At 45.9% G+C, this 18,937-nt stretch overlaps 1 protein-coding gene across 3 annotated transcripts in view; it reads right to left on the minus strand.

The window, feature by feature from the left end:
• Window positions 1-18,937, minus strand: part of Dis3l2 (DIS3 like 3'-5' exoribonuclease 2) — a 345,312-nt gene that overhangs the window by 23,772 nt on the left and 302,603 nt on the right. For all 3 annotated transcript variants that reach the window (XM_052192653.1, XM_052192651.1, XM_052192652.1), the window contains one exon: window positions 3,134-3,213. In XM_052192653.1, coding sequence (XP_052048613.1) covers window positions 3,134-3,213 — 80 coding nt within the window. The remainder of the gene's footprint in view (window positions 1-3,133; window positions 3,214-18,937) is intronic.

The following is an 18,937-nucleotide window of genomic DNA, read 5'->3' on the forward strand; positions in this document are numbered from 1 at the left end:
ATTTCTATAGACCCACGGGCTGGGCCCATGCCTGCTCTGCACCTCACAGAGGAGGCAGTACCCCGGGAGAAGCTTGTCTGCTTCATAGACACAATCCTGGGGAGGGCATCTCTCTGATCACAGGTTCTCCTTTCTGTGAAGTGAGCACATATATGGTTTCTCATCTTGTTAGGGAGAGAAAGAGGAATCAAACACTATTTGGAACTCAGCATACTCTGGTTGCTGCTGCTGGTGTCTCATGCTAGGCAACAAGAACAGGAAGAGCCAAGGGAACCCCTCTGTGTGGTAGGCAGTGGGGAGACATCATCCCAGACCTCAATCCTGAAAGTAGGGGTGTTGGTATCTTAGAGATACCAAACCCCACCTGCTGTGAGGGCCACAGAAGCCCACACCTGCATGGGAGTGGCTGACTCCACATGCATGCTCCAGCCGCAGCTATTCCCATGAGGTCACTTCTGGCACTTCTATGGCTGTGCTGCCTCCAGCTCTGCAAGCCCTTCCTATCTCTGGGTTGATTTAGCTTCTCTTTCTCCCAAGCTGGGGCTTTACGAAGAACAAGAAAACCATTCTTTATTCTGAACGGGCAGCATCTGCATTTGTGGGGGGCCTGGAGGTGCTCACCTCCTCCTCAGGTCAGGAATGGCTTGCAGGTAACACTGTAGTTAGCTTGCAGAACTGGCAACAGCTCTAAAAACAGACAGAAAGTGCCATCTCAAAAGTGCCGGGAAGTGCTGAGGCTGGTTTGAAATTGTCAGGGGCTGCTGGGAAATATTTCATCTGCTTACTCAGGGGGAAGGAGGAGAACCAAGCAGGTGGAGGGATGAATTAATTAAACATGGGACTTGGTCCGGAATCCCTTGCTTCCCCCGCCCAGGGTGGTACCCAGGGAAAGGCACACTTGGATGCCCTGCACAGCCGCAGACGTGGCTACTCAGTTCTGACACTGCAGATGTCTTGGAGCCCTCTTCCTGTTGCCATCCAGTCTTGAGTCGGCTAGCATAGCCCCATGTGTGGAGAGCCCAGACGCAGGCCACACCCTAAAGAAGGGGAGTTGCCTCCAAAGCACATTGGCCCTGGGGCTTCCCATAGACTGGCTGAAGTGACTTAAAAGTAAGTGCAGCCTGGAATCCCTACCCAGATGCTCCATCCCTTCCTAGTGGCCAGGCTTGTACAGAGGCCTCAGGCTACTCTGCCAGTCTCCTCGTTAGCAGTGGACAGAAAGGCCGCTAAGTGTTGAGTGGGCATGGGTAGGGTCTGTGGACAAACAATTGCTCCAATAACTCAAATATACCAGGATGACCCGGGAAGACGGTTTTGTATCACTGGGAAGCTCTGGAGGGTGCAGTGTGCAGGCCCGTGAGGCTGGCTGGGGGCTGAAGGGCAAGAGGGGGCTGCAGAGGACTGACGATGAATGGAGCATGCTGACAAGCAGAGCGCTATGCTGCACTGGGTATGGGTTATGTGCTTAGTCTAAGAAGCCTGCCCAGCCACCCAGACGTCTTCTCAGGTCTCCCATCTTGCCCTTGGCTTCAGAGAATCCAGATTGACTTTGCTGCTGACCTGAGCATAATAAGAAACCAAGATGGTATTTCTGACACAATGGCTTTAGAAGCACTGGGATGCCTTCTAGATGGAGGCACTGGAGGATGACTGGATGACCTTCCCCATGGTTCATGCAGTGGGAATTAGTGTTGTCCAATAGCAAGTACATCATCTACCTAAAGATACAGACACTGGAATGATACCCAGAAGGCAACCCATGTGCAGCTGTGGTCACAAGGGTACCCACTGACCTATCTTCTATCCACATCTGGGCAGTGAATTCTTCTGGGAGGTAAAGGCTGGCTCTGATGGCAGGTGCCTATTCCTTCAGCTGGGTAAGATTACATAGTTTGGATAGTTACATGATTATACCAGAATACACTGTTCTCAAGTCCAGGCTGGACCTACCGGTTATTGAGGATGGGTTCCCTGAGTGCTAACAACTGTCTTCCACCTAGTCTTTCCCCAGTGTAGACATGTTAAAGTTGACTGTGTTTGTAAGTTACTTGGAGTGAGCTGGCAGAGTTCCCGAGTCCTCAGCTTCTGCAGTGCATAGTAATGAAAGCACTCTTCAGGCTGGGATGAGGGTTAAGTAGGAGTGGCACATACTGGTCCCTAGGAGTCTAACAGTCTAATGCAGAGCAGGTGCCCAGATGTGAGCTGCTATCACCACCACCACCATCATCCTCTAGGCATGTTCCCTCTGCCTCACTCGCCACCACTGTCCCTGTCTCAGTAACAGCATACACAGAGAATCAGTCTTTGAATTAGAGAAAAGGTACTTTAAAATTACGCTGGGGCCATTTTCTGACAGGGCTACACCACTTTGCATCTGTGTATACCTCCCAACTACACAAGCCACAGGATCACTACAGAAGCAGTAAGTATGGACTTGGTGAGTATAGAACCACAACCAAGGCCAAAGTCACAGCTGACTCAGATAAGCAGGCAAGGGAGAACTGGGTGGGGAGGGGGACAGAGCCTGAAAAGGAAGGCTTGTTTCCTAACACACTTCTTACTCATCGCCAACTCTCCTACACCTGCTTTATTTTCATGCATGTGTGTATGATTGTATATGTATACATATGGTGTGACACACACACACACACACACACACACACACACACACACACACACGTAAATGTTCTGGAGTGTGTGCCATGAAGAAATGTGGAGTTAGAGGATACTGTCAATGTTGGTTCTCACCATCCACAGTGTTTGGCCAGGGCCTTTCTGTGCACCAGGCTATCTGGCCTGTGCTTCAAGGACTCTCTTCTCTCTTCTTCATATTTCACCATACAAATACTGGGGTTATAGGCCTGTGCTACTGAACTTGGCTTATGTGGGTTCTGGGGGTTCAAACTCAGGTCCTTACACTTTCATAGTACGTGCTCTGAGCCATTGCCCCAGCCTTTATACAAGTTCCTTTCTGTTATATTTAAGGGGGGGGGATATTTTGTGTGTGTGCCAGACATTTTCTCATATGGTAGCAAAAATGTTGAGCACCCCTGACAGGAAGCCTGAGCTGGAAGGCCTGCCCCAGCTGCTCAGCGTTAGGCGCTGCTTCCCACTGAGTGCGTGCGTGGCTTACTTGTTGCTGTCTCGGTACTCATAGATATGACATCCTTGAGGCAATCCAGTCTCATGGTCCAGAGTAAAAGCGAGCTTCAGCTAAACAAAGAGAAAAGAAAAACAAGTGAGTTTTGGCTCAGTGGGATGGAGAATTCAAACAAACCAGCTCCCTCCGGTGGCTGTGCTGTGGAAACCTCAGGCTCTCACCGTGGAGGGCCGCCATCACTGGAGCGCTGCTGTCTACAGGTACTGTCGTCAGGGGCATCTTATACACTGGCCATGTGACCCGTACTCCTGAAGCAGGTTTATACCTAGCAGAGGATGCAGGAGCACTACAGCAGTGGGTCATCTTGGCGGAGCTGTCTGTCACAAGAGTGAACCTCTATTCTAAGGAACATCCAGGTATATGTAGAAGTTTGAACTGAAGAGGGTTCTTGGAACCTTGATGGGGGGCATCATGGTTCTAGAGAAGTGAGTGAGCTGTGGGAAGGAGGGGAGAAGAGACTACAGGTGAAGGAACACAGTTGTCCTGGGCAGAAGTCACAGCATGTACATAGGTCCTGAGCAGGAGCTGCAGGAGTTACAGGAACTGAAGGACGGCTAGACGCTGGGTCCAATAGCTACAAGGATCACAGTGGGCGGTGACACTGCAGGAGGAAGGCCAGGCAAAATACACATGGCACTCTTGGCTGTGCTGGACTCTGACCTTTGCCTTAACTACAAAGGAAGGCTCCTGATATGCTCTAAGAAAGGGGTGGATGATGTCACCACAGTTCTGTTTGGGAAGACCTTTCTAGCTGGCTACTGTGCTTTCTGCAGGAAGAGGAGAGAAATGGGAGCCGACACAGGGCTATAACTGAGGGAATGGGAGAGGGGACCAGAAGGCAGGTAGGCAAAATGGAGGGAAATGGACACTTGGGAGGTCTAAGCGGCAGTGAGGTTTACAAGTAGAATCAACAGCTGATGGATATGGTGACAAAGGAGAACTGATGTTCAAGGTTTTGATTTGAATAACCAGTTAGGTAAACATTACACTGCTGGGAAAGAAGGGAGTTCAGAATTAGGTTAGGAGCATGTTGACTCAAAGACCCCATTAGTGAAGATGAAAACATGAACTTGCTGAGTCCTTGTTTCTTTTGCGACTCTGGCCAGGAGACCTAGGTGAACACGGAGCTTCTCAGGGCTCAGGCAGGTTTACTGTCTTGCTGGAGCCCAGGGCTCAGGGAGATTGAGTATTTCCAATGTGGAGCCAATTACTATCTCTAAAAATTCCCTGGACTTTTAAATCACCAGGGAAAATTTAGCTACATTAACTACATGAAAGAGGGATACATTATTATGATTTTCTTCCTGTAGGGTTGTTAACACAGCAAATGATTTGCACCATTAGATACTGGACAATTTTTCTCTCCCTTAGAACAAAGCACACTCTTGGGAATGGTCTGTCCTCTTACTGACCCAGATGAACATTCAAACTAGAAACAAACGCTTCTTTACCACAACAAAGCTAGGAACTTCACTGGAGTCAAAGGCATGCTTTTCTTACAGAGTATACCTTGGCTCTAACCAGGCCTTGATTTCAGTTAAATAAAAGAGAATTTAGTTCAGCTACTATGGAAATCAGTGTAGAGGCTTCTTCAAAAAGAAGAAAAGAAAGAAAGAAAGGAATGAAAGAATAGAGAGGGGGAGAGGGAGAGGGAGAGGGAAAGAGGGAGGGGGAGAGGGAGAGGGAGAGGGAGAGGGAAAGAGGGAGAGGGAGAGGGAAAGAGGGAGAGGGGGAGAGAGAGAGAGAGAGAGAGAGAGAGAGAGAGAGAGAGAGAGAGAGAGAGAGAGAGAGAGAGAGAGGGAGAGGGAGAGGGAGAGGGAGAGAGAGAGAAGCAGTCCCCTATGATCTGGTGATCTGGTTCTATCACCTCTGGACATCTGTCTGAAGGGAGTCAAGGTCAGCACAACACAGACATCTGTACCAAAGCAGTCATCACAACACATCTACAGAATCAGTCTAGATGCCCATCAAGAGAAGAACGGATACAGAAAATGTGGTACATACACATAGTGGAGGTTTATTTAGCAATCAAAAAGAATGAGGGCTGGGGAGAATGCCCAGTGGTTAAAACACTTTTTGCTTAAGTATGAGGACCAGCTTGGGTCCCTAGAACCCACATACATGCCTATAATTCTAATCCCAGAGAAGAGAGAGGGGGATCTCTAGGACAAGCTGTCTTGAAAGACTCCCTGTGTTCATGAGCTGTGGGTTTGATGGGAGACTGTGCCTCAAGGAAAAAAGTGGAAAAGCAACTGAGGACAACTTCACATGCACACACCAACCAAATGTGTACCCACACACATATAAACACTGTGAAAAATGAAAAAAGGAATAAGAATAAAAATTTGTCATTTGAAGGGAAATGGATATTAAGTGAAATAAGCTGGACCTAGACAGACAAATATATTCTGTCCATGCATGGGGGCACTTCTATGTTGGAAGGGCAGGGGAGTGGGGACAGTCGCAGTAATGGGCATGACTACTGGAGTACAAGTACATGTGATAGAAAGGTCAACACAAATCCATCACTTTGTATAATTCATACTTAAGTAGATATGTGTGATTGTAGTGCCTTTGGTTCTAGCACTTAGGACGCTGAGGCAGAAGGACCGAAGTTCAGGGCCATACTGGGCAGTTACCTGAGATTCTGTGTCAAAAAGAAACATACAAAAACAAAGCAAAAGAACCCACTACACAGCAGAACAATTACAACAGCATTTAATGACAACTATGACCTTTTGCTCTCATTTCTTTCTTTCTAGCTGAGGCATTGTATTGATTTTGTCCACTAAAAATGAATGAATGAACAAACAAAACCAGAAAAACCTACACTCTTAGAAATTTGTCTAATATCTTCTGCCTCAATATTTTAAGCTATGGCTTTGTGGCTTAGAGATAGGTTTCACTGTGAAACTGCCTCAGTATCTCTACTACCTTGGTTCTAAAAGACCAGCAATAGTGGCAAAAGTCAGAACCATGACAGGTCCCACCACAGTCCATGTGGGAGAGCGGGCCGCCATGATGGGATGGGCAGATAAAGCAGGGCATGCATTTGATTGCATACTATGGAAATTGAAAAGACTAGATCAACAAAAGGTTGGGAGAGAGAGAGAAAGGGGGTGGGGAGAGAGAGAGAGAGAGAGAGAGAGAGAGAGAGAGAGAGAGAGAGAGAAGGAGGAGGAGGGAGGGAGGGAGATAAAGATGGAGATGAGAAACAGCCAGTGGGAGGGGCTCTCCACTTTATTGGCATTTTCTTTTTTTTTCTTTTCTTATATATATATTTTTTTTCTATATTCTTTGTTTACAATCCAAAAGCTTTCCTCTTTCCCAGTCCCCCCTCCCATAAGTCCTCTTCTCTCCATCCATTCTCCTATCTTTCCCCCCTCCCTTTTCTCTGTCCTGGTACTCCCCTACAATGCTGGATCAAGCCTTTCCAGGATTAGGGCCCTCTTCTTCCTTTTTCATGGGAATCATTTGATATGCTAATGATTGATATGCTAATATCAATGATTGTATTCCATGTGTATTCTTTTGTGATTGCGTTACCTCGCTTAGGATGATATTTTCCAGTTCCATCCATTTGCCTAAAAAAATTCATGAATTCATTGTTTTTAATTGCTGAATAGTACTCCATTGTGTATATATACCACATTTTCTGTATCCATTCCTCCATTGAGGGATACCTGGGTTCTTTCCAGCTTCTGGCTATTATAAATAAGGCTGCTATGAATATAGTGGAACATGTGTCCTTACTGCATGCTGGGGAATCCTCTGGGTATATGCCCAGGAGAGGTATAGCAGGGTCCTCCGGAAGTGTCATGTCCAGTTTTCTTGTCATGTCCAGTTTTCTTAGGAACCGCCAGACTGATTTCCATAGTGGTTGTACCATCTTACAATCCCACCAGCAGTGAAGGAGTGTTCCTCTTTCTCCACATCCTTGCCAACACCTGTTGTCTCCTGAGTTTTTAACCTTAGCCATTCTGAGTGGTGTGAGGTGAAATCTCAGGGTTGTTTTGATTTGCATTTCCCTAATGGCTAATGATGTTGAGCATTTCTTAAGGTGCTTCTTGGCCATCCGAATTTCTTCAGGTGAAAATTCTTTGTTTAGGTATGTACCCCCATTTTTTAATAGTGTTATTTGGTTCCCTGGGGTCTAACTTCATGAGTTCTTTGTATATATTGGATATTAGCCCTCTATTGGATGTGGGATTGGTAAAGATCTTTTCCCAATTTGTTGGTTGCCATTTTGTCCTTTTGACAGTGTCCTTTGCCTTACAGAAACTTTGTAATTTTATGAGATCCCATTTGTCAATTCTTAATCTTAGAGCATAAGCTATTGGTGTTCTGTTCAGGAACTTTTCCCCTGTGCCTATGTCCTCAAGGGTTTTTCCCAGTTTCTTTTCTATTAGTTTCAGTGTGACTGGTTTTATGTGGAGGTCCTTGATACACTTGAGTTGAGCTTAGTACAAGGAGATAAGAATGGATCAATTCGCATTCTCCTGCATGCTGACCTCCAGTTGAACCAGCACCATTTGTTGAAAAGGCTATCTTTTTTTCACTGGATGTTTTCAGATCCTTTGTCAAAGATCAAGTGACCATAGGTGTGTGGATTCATTTCTGGGTCTTCAATTCTATTCCACTGGTCCACTTGCCTGTCCCTGTGCCAATACCATGCAGTTTTTAACACTATTGCTCTGTAGTATTGCTTGAGGTCCGGGATACTGATTCCCCCCAGAAGTTCTTTTACTGTGGAGAATAGTTTTTAGCTATTCTGGGTTTTTTGTTATTCCAGATAAATTTGAAAATTGCTTTTTCTAACTCTGTGAAGAACTGAGTTGGCATTTTGATGGGGATTGCATTGAATCTGTATATCGCTTTTGGCAAGATGGCCATTTTAACTATATTTATCCTGCTTTATTGGCATTTTCTAAATTCTTCATGACAAGGTAGCTCTACTTTGATTTTGAGTAAAGACTAGCATACTCCCAGCCTTGTGTTATATTTTTCTGTTTCCCAGAGTTTTTGGTTCCTAGGTTCAGCAGAGCTGGTCTCTGCTGAATGTCTCTGCCCATCCTACTGGTCACTGTACAGAGAATTGTAGTATTCAGCTTGTCAACCACTCCCAAATGCTTTCCTTTGTATCTTGAAAGGGAGAATGGGATCAAGGAGGGCTAGATATCAGGGAGGCAGGAGGGCTAAGCTAATGCAGCAAGCTGCATATAAGAGTATGAAGGATTCACATGGTCAAAAAAAAGAAACCACAGCAGGTGTCAGAGGAGAAGCACCTGGTGGTCAGAGAGAGATGGGCCAAACTGAAGGCAAGACTGCAGGAGAAGGGCTTTGGGCAAGGTCATCATGGCAGACTAAAAAGATCAGGCCTGGGCCTCAGGCAGGGTTGTGGGGATGGGGAACATCCAGAGACAGCTTAGAGAGAAGACATATCAAACCCTATATTGGGGACTCTAGAATCTGCCTCCTAGCCCCAAAAGTAAAAAAAGAAGGGATGAAACAGGTACTGTGGTCCTCAGTCAGGAAAATACTAATAAATGTGATCTTGGGGGTGGGGTGGGGGCTCAAGGTCAAGAAACTATAGAAACGGTAATTTAACAATAAGACAAGTAAAATAAAACAACAAAAATCCAATAAGACAAGTCAGATTGGTGGGAGGGAGGGACAGAGGGCAGAGGGGCACTCAGTTATTGAATATTTATTTACCTAAGTACTTGTATTATCAAACATAAACCAAGTGAAGAAGGCTTTCCCTTATCCTGATGACCACTTGAATTAGGTGTTGTAATTTCCTTTTAATAGATGCAGATCTTGGGACTGATAAAAATTAAGAATTTAGCTGGGTTCAGTAATGAATACCCATAGCTTTTATACTCAGGATTCTGAGACAGAAGAGTCAGAGTTTTAAGGACATCCTGGGCTACATATTGAGCATATTGAGATCCTGTTGAGAGGTGTGTGTGTCTGTGTGTGTTAGGTTTGTGTTGTGTGTGTGTTGTGGTGTGTGTGTGTGTGTGTGTGTGTGTGTATGCATGTGTGTGTGTGCCGATGGAGATAGCTCAGTTGAGAGAGGTTAAGGAGACAGTTTAGTTGGTAAAGTACTTTCCACACAAGCAGAAAGACTCCAGTTTGATTCCCAAATTCCATGATTTTAAAAGCTAGGCATTTGTGCATCTGTGAGCAAGCCTGTGATGATGTTGGAGAGGCAGAGACAAGCAGATCCTGGGACTCAGCAGCCAGCCAGTCTAGCTTTCTTGAACCCAGAATAGTAAGAGACAACAAGAAGCAGTGGACAACACCTGAGGAACTACTCCTGAGGTTGTTTGGCTTCCACATACAAGACCATCTCAACAGGCACACATATGCCCACATATACACAAACACACATGTGTACACACACATACACTCACACAAACAAATCCTTAAGTAATTTGTCCACAGCATAATAGAACCAAAGTTTTAGCTCAAACTCACTCTCTTTGCCCCTTGCTAGTATTATGGAACTTTGCTGATCTGGATATGAAGGGGGAACAGTTACAGATTCACTGTCATACAGCCGGACAGATGGTTCTGCAGGTGATGCGGACGGTAAGCTTGGGAGGTGAGTTGGGTCCTATTTGGAGCTGCTGATTCTTTGTGTTTTGGTGGGGATGGCCAGAAGGCTGCTGTATGTGCGGTTCTGAGGTTTCCAAGTGTATGTGCAGGCTTCATCTGGCAAGATGCAAGCTTGCTGCAGTGGGTGAGATCATCTTGAGAGAGTACGCAGAAGGAAGATCCTAGTGGAGTCCAAAGAACACCTTCATGAGAGATCTGGGAGCAGAGACCAAGAAGGGTGGCTGTGGGTCTTGATTTATGTCTTGAAGAAGCTTAGGGGAACTAACTATGCCTTAAGGAAGGAAGGAAGAGTCAAGTCAGTTTGTTACACCCTCCTAAAATGCCATGCGGGAGAGGAGTATGTGTCCCAAACAGGGCCCACTGGATCCAGCAGAAAGGGCTGTTGGGAAGTAGTAGTGGGAGCCGAGGTGGGTAGGAGAAAGATTGAAAAGTGAGAAGCAAGCCAACGGAGGTTGAAGTGGCTTGAGATGGCTGTGGGGAGGAGACAGCAGAGACTATGGTGGGACAACACAGGGATGGAGGGAAGGAAAGGTGTGTAAGTGGTGACATGTTAAAGCAGAAGTGACTATAGTAGGAGAGAGAGACCAAGAGATGGAAGTCAACAGTGTTGTTTCTGAGATGGCCAGGGACTGAAATCCAACACACAATGGAAGACCTCTACTGCAGAAGATGGTAGGGGTGGGGTGGGGCAGGGACACAAACAGGTCTGTAGGCCAGGCGAGGAGGGTTTAGAACATTGTAGTATGGCTTCTGTCTTTTGTTTTTTACTCTGGGGAACTAGGAAGTCAAATTACTGCAAAGAATGGAGAGTTTGGTGAACGATTAGAAGACTGAGGAAAAGATGAAGGTTGCTGTCACTTCTTTGGAGGACAAGACAAAGACCTAGATGGGGCCATGAAGGAGGACCACTGGGGAGCACTCAGTAGCTAGGATTAGTGAACAACTCTCTGCAACCTTGACAGTGGTGTGAAGAAGAAAGCCAAGTTGGTCCAAAACTAGGATTAGTGAACAACTCTCTGCAACCTTGACAGTAGTGTGAAGAAGAAAGCCAAGTTGGTCCAAACCTTTCCAGAAAGGTTTGAGGGATGACTAATTTTCAAGGAAGGGCAGTAAGATACGGCAACAGATGGATACACACAGGCCTGGAAACTACGTGCTGATCGACATGAAAGAGAAATGAAGCTCGACTGAGAGAAGGCAGAGGGCCTGAGTGACAGATGTTCTTTAGGAAACTAATATTTATGAAGTACATCTGCTCTAAACATCCTTCACGTCATTGTATTAGAGTCTCTCACTACACTATGTTTGAGAGATTTGGTAAGTATTAGGCCCGTAGAGGCCAGCAAGCAGATGCAGTCTTCACTGTAAAGCACCTCACTGTGCTGGCTCCCGGGTATTTATGGACTCCAGGGAGATGGGAGAAACATGAGCTGTAGTCAGACAGCAGACTGTGTGTGACCTTAGGATGAACAGGTAATTAAAACATTCAAAGAAAAGCCAAGGAGAGCAGAGGTAGGGATGGGACAGGGTGGGCACCATCCTCTTAAGAAGTTGTAAAATCCACCAGGGCAGTGATATGCTGTTCCTCAGAGAAGCCAAGCCATCAGGCATGTCTATAGCACAGAGGCGCCTACAAGTACAAGCTTTGAATGAAGGAATGAGGACACAGATCCCTGTAGCAGACACAGGCAGTGCTGGAAAGCATGCCCTTCCTTCTAATGCCGAGCCATCCAGGGGCTGCAGGGAGAAGCAGACCCAATCTATAGAGAAAGACTGGACCTGACAGTGCTAAGGGAGGTCCATCCTTCAGTTGCTGAACAGACATCCATGCTGGCAGTAACCTGTCCTAGGGACAGGCTCGGGAAGGGATGTGTGACTCAGCTGAGGCCCGTAAGCTAGGGGAGTGTGTACAACAAGTTTAAAGGCAGTGCAGCTGGCCAGTGCCTCTAGCCAGAAAGCAAGCAGAAGAATTCCCAGGGGAAGCAGAACAAAAGACCTATAGCAGAGGACATCCAGGCAGACACTCAACAAGACCAGCTCTTCTGAAACTAGGGGCCCAAATCCTGGGGAAGCAAGAACGAGCTCCTGCCTTGTCAGCACCCTGAAGAGCAACAGTATTTCCTGGATACTTCCTACTGTAAGCCTTGCCAGACAGAGCCCTACTTGCTGCCTGCTCTGCCTACCTGGGGCACATAGCAAAGCTCTGCAGGGTCTCCCTCAGTGGGAAGTCAGCCCACAGAAGTGGTACATGGAACTCCGGCAGCAGCTGCTACATGGAACAGAAGCCCTGAGTACTAGTCGGTCCTCTCAAAGGAATGGGCTTCCTTAATGGACACTTTCTTTATATATATATATATATATATATATATATATATATATATTACATTCTTTGTTTACAATCCAAAAGCTCTCCCCTTTCCCAGTTCCCCACTTCCCATATGTCCCATAAGTCCTCTTCTCTCCATCCATTCTCCTATCTTCCCCCCTCCCCTTTCTCTGTCCTGATGCTCCCCTACAATGCTGGATCAAGCCTTTCCAGGATTAGGGCCCTCTTCTTCCTTCTTCATGGGAATCATTTGATATGCTAATTGTATCTTCAGTATTCAGAGCTTCAGGGCTAATTAATATCCACTTATCAATGATTGCATTCCATGTGTATTCTTTTGTGATTGTGTTACCTCGCTTAGGATGATATTTTCCAGTTCCATCCATTTGCCTAAAAAATTCATGAATTCATTGTTTTTAATTGCTGAATAGTAAGTACTCCATTGTGTATATATACCACATTTTCTGTATCCATTCATCCATTGAGGGATATCTGAGTTCTTTCCAGCTTCTGGCTATTATAAATAAGGCTGCTATGAACATAGTGGAGCATGTGTCCTTATTGCATGCTGGGGAATCCTCTGGGTATATGCCCAGGAGAGGTATAGCAGGGTCCTCCGGAAGTGTCATGTCCAGTTTTCTTGTCATGTCCAGTTTTCTTAGGAACCGCCAGACTGATTTCCATAGTGGTTGTACCATCTTACAATCCCACCAGCAGTGGAGGAGTGTTCCTCTTTCTCCACATCCTTGCCAACACCTGCTGTCTCCTGAGTTTTTAACCTTAGCCATTCTGAGTGGTGTGAGGTGAAATCTCAGGGTTGTTTTGATTTGCATTTCCCTAATGGCTAATGATGTTGAGCATTTCTTAAGGTGCTTCTTGGCCATCCGAATTTCTTCAGGTGAAAATTCTTTGTTTAGGTATGCACCCCATTTTTTAATAGGGTTATTTGGTTCCCTGGGATCTAACTTCTTGAGTTCTTTGTATATATTGGATATTAGCCCTCTATTGGATGTGGGATTGGTGAAGATCTTTTCCCAATTTGTTGGTTGCCATTTTGTCCTTTTGACAGTGTCCCTTGCCTTACAGAAACTTTGTAATTTTATGAGATCCCATTTGTCAATTCTTGATCTTAGAGCATAAGCTATTGGTGTTCTGTTCAGGAACTTTTTCCCTGTGCCTATGTCCTCAAGGGTTTTTCCCAGTTTCTTTTCTATTAGTTTCAGTGTGACTGGTTTTATGTGGAGGTCCTTGATCCACTTGGAGTTGAGCTTAGTACAAGGAGATAAGACTGGATCAATTCGCATTCTCCTGCATGCTGACCTCCAGTTGAACCAGCAAACCAGTAGCCAATATCAAACTAAATGGAGAGAAACTTGAAGCAATCCCACTAAAATCAGGGACTAGACAAGGCTGCCCTCTCTCTCCATATTTTTTCAATATAGTACTTGAAGTTCTAGCTAGAGCAATTAGACAACATAAGGAGGTCAAAGGGATACAAATTGGAAAGGAAGAGGTAAAATTATCACTATTTGCAGATGACATGATAGTATACTTAAGTGACCCAAAAAACTCCACCAGAGAACTCCTACAGCTGATAAACAACTTCAGCAAAGTGGCAGGTTATAAAATCAACTCAAGCAAATCAGTTGCCTTCCTATACTCAAAGGATAAGCAGGCTGAGAAAGAAGTTAGGGAAATGACACCCTTCACAACAGCCACAAACAATATGAAGTATCTTGGTGTGACTCTAACCAAACAAGTGAAAGATCTATACGACAAGAATTTCAGGTCTCTGAAGAAGGAAATTGAAGAAGAGCTCAGAAAATGGAAAGATCTTCCATGCTCGTGGATTGGCAGGATTAATATAGTTAAAATGGCCATCTTGCCAAAAGCAATATACAGATTCAATGCAATCCCCATCAAAATCCCAACTCAGTTCTTCACAGAGTTAGAAAAAGCAATTCTCAAATTTATCTGGAATAACAAAAAACCCAGAATAGCTAAAAACAATTCTCCACAGTAAAAGAACTTCTGGGGGAATCAGTATCCCGGGCCTCAAGCAATACTACAGAGCAATAGTGTTAAAAACTGCATGGTATTGGCACAGGGACAGGCAAGTGGACCAATGGAATAGAATTGAAGACCCAGAAATGAATCCACACACCTATGGTCACTTGATCTTCAACAAAGGATCTGAAAACAGCCAGTGGAAAAAAGATAATGGACACTTCCTAGCTGACCAACTGAGTGAGGCAGGAGGTGAAGGAGGTAAAGGCTTCCAGGCATTCACAAAGCTGCTATCCAGGCCACTGCCACAGGAATAAGGATGCAAGGCCGCAGCTTGACAAAGGACAAGCAGGTCTTCTTTAGGTAGACAGTGGAAGGGCTGCTGAGTGTGGTGGCACACACCTTTAATCCCAGCACGCAGGGAGCAGAGACAGGCAGATCTCTGTAGATCTGAGGCCAGCCTGGTCTATATAAAGAGACCCTGCCTCACAAAAAGAAATAGAAGAAAGGAAGGATGAAAGGAGTTGGGAAGGAGGAGAGGAAGAAAGGAAAGAGGAAAGGAGAGATAGAGAGAGAGAGAGAGAGAGAGAGAGAGAGAGAGAGAGAGAGAGAGAGAGAGAGAATATGAAAGAAAGCTTTTTATTTCTAGAAACTTAGGCTGAGACCACACAGGAGAGCAGGCTGTGGGCAGCAGAACAGAAAACTTCTGATGGGACCCTCCATTGTCCAGGCTTCATGATGGGGGTGAACACGGTATCTGGCCATAGGACTAAGGCTGAGTTAAATAAAGGCTGAGACCCTTGGGATAGGAAGCCAAACTTCCCACAGATTTGGGGAGGTGGAGTGCAAGCTCTGCTGGGGTTATTGAGCCTTTTGGGTTTTAAGTAGAGTGGCAAGAGAGACAGACCAGCAGCGTCCCCTCCCAGGAACCACCAGACTAGTTGGCTGAGGAAATAAAGGGCTTCCTTTTGGATCTCAGATTCCACCACGTTGGGAGCAAAACCTTAGGGAAAGAATGACCGTCCACGACTAAGCAGGAGGTGAGGAGGCCATGCAGATGTTTTCTAGGATGAGTAAAAGGCACGTGGCCTTTACTCTGGATCCCAGCCCAGTGAAGTCAGTGATCCAAGTGTATTCATAAGAATAAGCAACAGAAGGTGACAGAGTGAAGCAGGAAGGGGTGGTCAGTGTGTGTGCCAGGTGTCCCTTGGGCCAATGAGCAAGCCAGTCTTCCATAGCTCAGGTATACAGCTGGTCTGCCCAAATGGTCCGACCCAGAGAAGATTATGCCCGGGCAGCTGATTCTTAAACCCCATTGATCAAGGAAGATAGATGCTCAGAACTTCTGGTGCTTTTAAAATCTACTAGTTTAAACTTGGGCACAAGTTGAGAAACTCTATGCAAGCAGTGAGAAGGCTGAGTCAGTGAGGATACTTGCTTCCATCCTGATGACCTGGGTTCAATTCTGGGAATCCACATGGTGAAAGGAAAGAACTGACTCCCACAAGCTGTTCTCTGAGCTCCATACCTTTTCGTTGGTACATTTGTGCATATGTGTGTGTGTGTACATACACACTATCAAGGATAAATAAACATTAAGAAAAATCAAGGAATTCCCTGTCTTGTCCACAACAGATGCAAAATGACCTCTCATGGACACCAGCGCCTCTGCGTGGGCCTGAAAGGTGCTGGCAAGCTAAAGAGAGGGTCTGAGCAGGCGATCTGGAAGCCCCACTCAGGGTTCCCTCCCAGGGGTGTAAAGACAGAAGCCAGTGGTGAAGGTTGAGCGTAGTTTTCTGGCTAGGACTGCTCCAGTTCTGCTCACCCTCTCCTGGAGGCGGAGCTTGTTTCAGTTTGCAGGCCATTAGGTTCACGCTCAGGTCAAGGAGCAGTCTGAGAAACCTCTCAGCTTCCCATGGCTGAAGCTCCCTCACAGTTCCTGGGTCGTGCAGGGTATCTGATGGCTCCTTCTTTGGAAAGTAGCCAATCCTACACAGAGCCAACATTTGGGGAATGCCACTTAACAGCATACTTGAAAAAAACCCCAGAAAAGTTCCTCCCACCCGAAGCTAAGGTTTGAAAATTGAAAAATCTTATTAGGAGGGAATCTTCACATTCTTTGAAGTGATCTTTAGTTTTCCTTCCTTAGTCTTCATTGTTTGGTTTGGATTTCCTAAGCATTATTTCTTTTTTCCATCTCCTCTTTGCTTTCTTTTATAAGACAAAGATGCTGTGGGCTTTGCTTTAACTTGGTTAACAGCAATTCTATGGCAATGTATTAAATTTCTTTCTCCTAAGTCCACTGAAGTCTTTTTGGACTTGAAGAGCTTTTTAAGAAAGAACTTGCTCATTCAGCAGGATTTTCCTCCCTGCTCCAAACTTTGGTTCTGACCTGGAAAAAAATAAGAGTAAGAAAGAGCAAGAGAATCCTGCAGTCCTGACGCTCAACTTCACAAACCACAAAAAAGGGACCTCGCTCCAGTAACGTAATCATGAAGAGTTCTGGCACCTTAGTCTTTCAAGAAAAATACATCCATCTGCTGGCACAGGGCCCCTCTAACTAAATCCTGTTCAGCATGGAGTTCCCAATTCGTTAGTGTTGGAAGTCTACAGCGAGGCTGGCCGCTCCCACTGGATGACGCCTCCCTGCAGTGTGAGTCTGGAAACCCCACAGCTGTGTCTTCACTTAAGGCCGCTTCTCCTGACTCCACTGTGTCCTGTTCCAGAAGCTTGTTCTATTCTTGTTAAAGCTAAAACCGACAAGACAAGGATTCTTCAATGTTGAGGTTTGCCTTGCTCAGAAGAAGCCACGTCTTAGAGCTAAGGTCTGTCCCCAGGGAAGGCTGCTCACTTGGGAAGAACCAGCCAGCAAAACAGTAGTAGTTGTCCTGCCCTCCTGGCTAGCTGCCACCTCTTCTGAAAGCCACATCTTTATTCATCACAGTAAGACCAGTGCAGCAGGAGGGCTCTACTTTACACCGTCCCTTGTGGCCTTCTGTCTCCTTCACTGGTGAGATCCATGCATAAGAGCTTATTTTTTCCTTCCTAGCTTCTTCTTTAGCATATGAACAGTCCCTGGGGGCCCAGAGGCTTCTGGTCAGCTTCCATCTAGCCACTGGGCTTGGTTTGCCTCTCCCATTCTCAGTTAAGGTGAAAACAGTAAATACAAGGTTTGATGAGCAAGTCTGCATGCATATGCCACATGTAGCCAGATGAGGAGGCTGTAGCCACCTGACCATTCTACTTAAAACAGGCAATTCTAGACACAACTATTTCCTCTTGCATCTGGGACCTCTGATCGTCCATTGTTTGGGGCTGATGCTGCCAGAGCTGCTCGCATAGGCAGGTACCAAGGCTGACTGCGGAGGTGGCACATGGCTCTTCTGAATCCATGGGAACACTGCTATACAGGTGTCTTGGCCTCTTCTTTACCTGCCTGGCTACTCTAAACCTTGTGCACTTGCTGTGAACAGTAGAGACCCTATCAGATCCCCCGCTTCAAAGTGGTTGCTATAAAAAAAAGTATGTTGCTTATTTATTTGTTTAGTCATCTGCTTATAGACAGGGTCTCAGGTAGCCCAGGATAGCCTTAAACTGTCTATAGAGCTGAGGTTGTTCTATCTTGTGCTTCTGATCCTTCTACTTCCACCTCTTGAGTGTTGTGATTACAGGCATGAGCAGTCTGTATCAGAGAAGGTGAGTCCAGAACTTGCACTTAGTGCACCAATGGAGCCGCACCCACAAGGATGCCCGGACTTTACCTGGGACACCCAGGCTCCAGAAGAGTTAGTGCTCCCCAGACACATGGCCTTCCTTAAGTTGTTTTAGTCATCCTCCATTCTTACCAAGTTTACCTTAAGACAGAGTCTATACACATCTTTTTTCATTGCTGCAAGTGTATGTAGTGTCCCTAATGGCAAACCTCACATGAGAAACTGCTCTTAGTACTAGGAAAGACATCTTTCAACTTTCAGTGAAGTCTATTATTTTAAAAATTGTGCCTTATTGCCCCCTGACCCCCTCAACTCTGAGGTAGGATTGCTTCTGCTGTTGGGATACTGCAGTAGAGTCTGGAGCCTACTCTGCGCACAGATACTGGGAGCTCACCTTCCGTCCGCCTCCCTTCCCAGTCTCTCACTTCCTATTCTCCTAACATGTTCACCTCGCTGCTTATTTCCTTTGCTGCAAATCCTCAAATTTCTTTTGGAAACAGAGAAGCGTACACATAAGATAAGTAAAGTTCTTTACAGTATGAGGCCAACATATATAGAGCTCTGAGAGTTCAAACAGAACTGCCTAAACAACAGTCATGGCAGCAGATGCTCAGTTCGTGGAAGAAGGAAACAGACACTCTCACACAGCCTTCAGAGCCAGTGATCAGGTTGGCTCTCTTCTTGAAAAAACAGGAGAGAACAGAATGATCTTCCAGGGAATTGGCCTCAGTTTCCAAGGACTTGGGGAGTCAGGAGTTATGTAAACCTAACTGAGAACCAGCAGATTTGGCTCGCCTGTTCCCTCCCTGAGTCTGGATGGAGGTGGGCTCTGGACCTTAGGTGCCCCACCTGTACCATGGAGTCTGGTTCCTCTGTGGCTGTCTTGAGGTTTGTCTCCTGGAGGAATGTGGGATCACTTTTAGCCCACTGAAGGAAGGAATCTATAACCAGTCCTGCTGTATCTGTTGGGAGAGAAGCTCAGTGCTTCTAGAAGAATCAGTATGTACCCCTTGAGGTGCTTTAGTGAGGATGCTCTCTGCATCCTTATGTAAGGAGGTCTTATGTAAGATAAAGCAGTTGTCAGTGTTCATGATTTGATGCTAAGCT

The sequence above is a fragment of the Apodemus sylvaticus genome, chromosome 9, assembly GCF_947179515.1.
Source record: "Apodemus sylvaticus chromosome 9, mApoSyl1.1, whole genome shotgun sequence".
NCBI lineage: Eukaryota > Metazoa > Chordata > Mammalia > Rodentia > Muridae > Apodemus > Apodemus sylvaticus.